Raw genomic sequence first — 887 nt, 5'->3', positions numbered from 1 at the left:
GAGTCTGTCTTCATGCTAAACTCTATGCATTTCTATTCATCCACCTGAGCTTCTGAGTTCCTCCCAGTCCTGTCACGTGGTTCCCCACATACAGCAGTGGCAGGGGAAATATCTACAGTACAGAAACACAATAAGCAAGCATGACAATGCGATTACACATGCACAGAATAAATTACCTTCCCAGGAATGCTTTTGTCAAAGTCCTGAAAATGGATGGCTTTGTTCATCTTGGCAACATACAGGATGATGATTGTAGCTGTCATCTATGAACAAACAAACAAAGTGATATCAGTGAGTCTCGTGCGTTTGCATCGGATTTTAAAACATTAAAGCTCGAGCATGTTTCTCACCTGTCCGATTCCGAGGAACATAAACGAGGGAAACCTATTAAAGCAACACGCACTGTAATTATGATTTAAAGCACGTGCTGTTATTCTGATGCGAGAAGCTGACACTCACTTGTGCTCGGTTAATATACTCTTATTGACCACGATGATAAAAAACGAGCAGAAGGCGTAGAACACGGCGGAAGCAAACTTCATGAGTCTCGCGCGGTTCACCTCGTCCTTTAACATCATGTTTGTCTTGAGCTCCTACTTTAATCCTCGCAGCTTTCTCTTCTTTCGCCGGTCTGGAGACTGCTGACATGCTGTATTAGTGTCCAGAGAAACGCTGAATGCGTTGCATGATCAAAAAGCTGTTAATAATTCATTAAACGACACGAACTGAACGACAACTAATAGGACAAGGGGGCGGGGTCTCGGGAGGGGCGGGGCGTGGCGGCGCGGAAGCGGTCTCTGATTGGTCGAGTTGAATGTGTGCAAATAATAATTGATGTTAAAGAGATGAAACTGTAAATGTTGTGAGTGTGATCTGCTGCCCAGAAA

The 887-nt window shown here is 44.3% G+C and overlaps 1 protein-coding gene across 1 annotated transcript in view; it reads right to left on the bottom strand.

The window, feature by feature from the left end:
• Positions 1 to 782, bottom strand: part of LOC107570986 (UDP-N-acetylglucosamine/UDP-glucose/GDP-mannose transporter-like) — a 2,754-nt gene extending 1,972 nt beyond the window's left edge. The window contains exons 1-4 of the mRNA XM_016257271.1: positions 460 to 782; positions 351 to 384; positions 177 to 263; positions 45 to 112 (exon numbers count right to left, since the gene is read on the bottom strand). Of these exons, the coding sequence (XP_016112757.1) occupies positions 45 to 112; positions 177 to 263; positions 351 to 384; positions 460 to 578 (308 nt within the window). The 5' untranslated portion in view covers positions 579 to 782. The remainder of the gene's footprint in view (positions 1 to 44; positions 113 to 176; positions 264 to 350; positions 385 to 459) is intronic.
• Between the last annotated feature and the right edge of the window lie 105 nt (positions 783 to 887).

This window comes from Sinocyclocheilus grahami, unplaced genomic scaffold (assembly GCF_001515645.1).
Source record: "Sinocyclocheilus grahami isolate Dianchi unplaced genomic scaffold, SAMN03320097.WGS_v1.1 scaffold1530.1, whole genome shotgun sequence".
NCBI classification, from domain to species: Eukaryota; Metazoa; Chordata; class Actinopteri; order Cypriniformes; family Cyprinidae; genus Sinocyclocheilus; species Sinocyclocheilus grahami.
The sequence above is the reverse complement of the archived record's forward strand: the minus strand, read 5'-3'. Positions and strand labels throughout refer to the sequence as shown.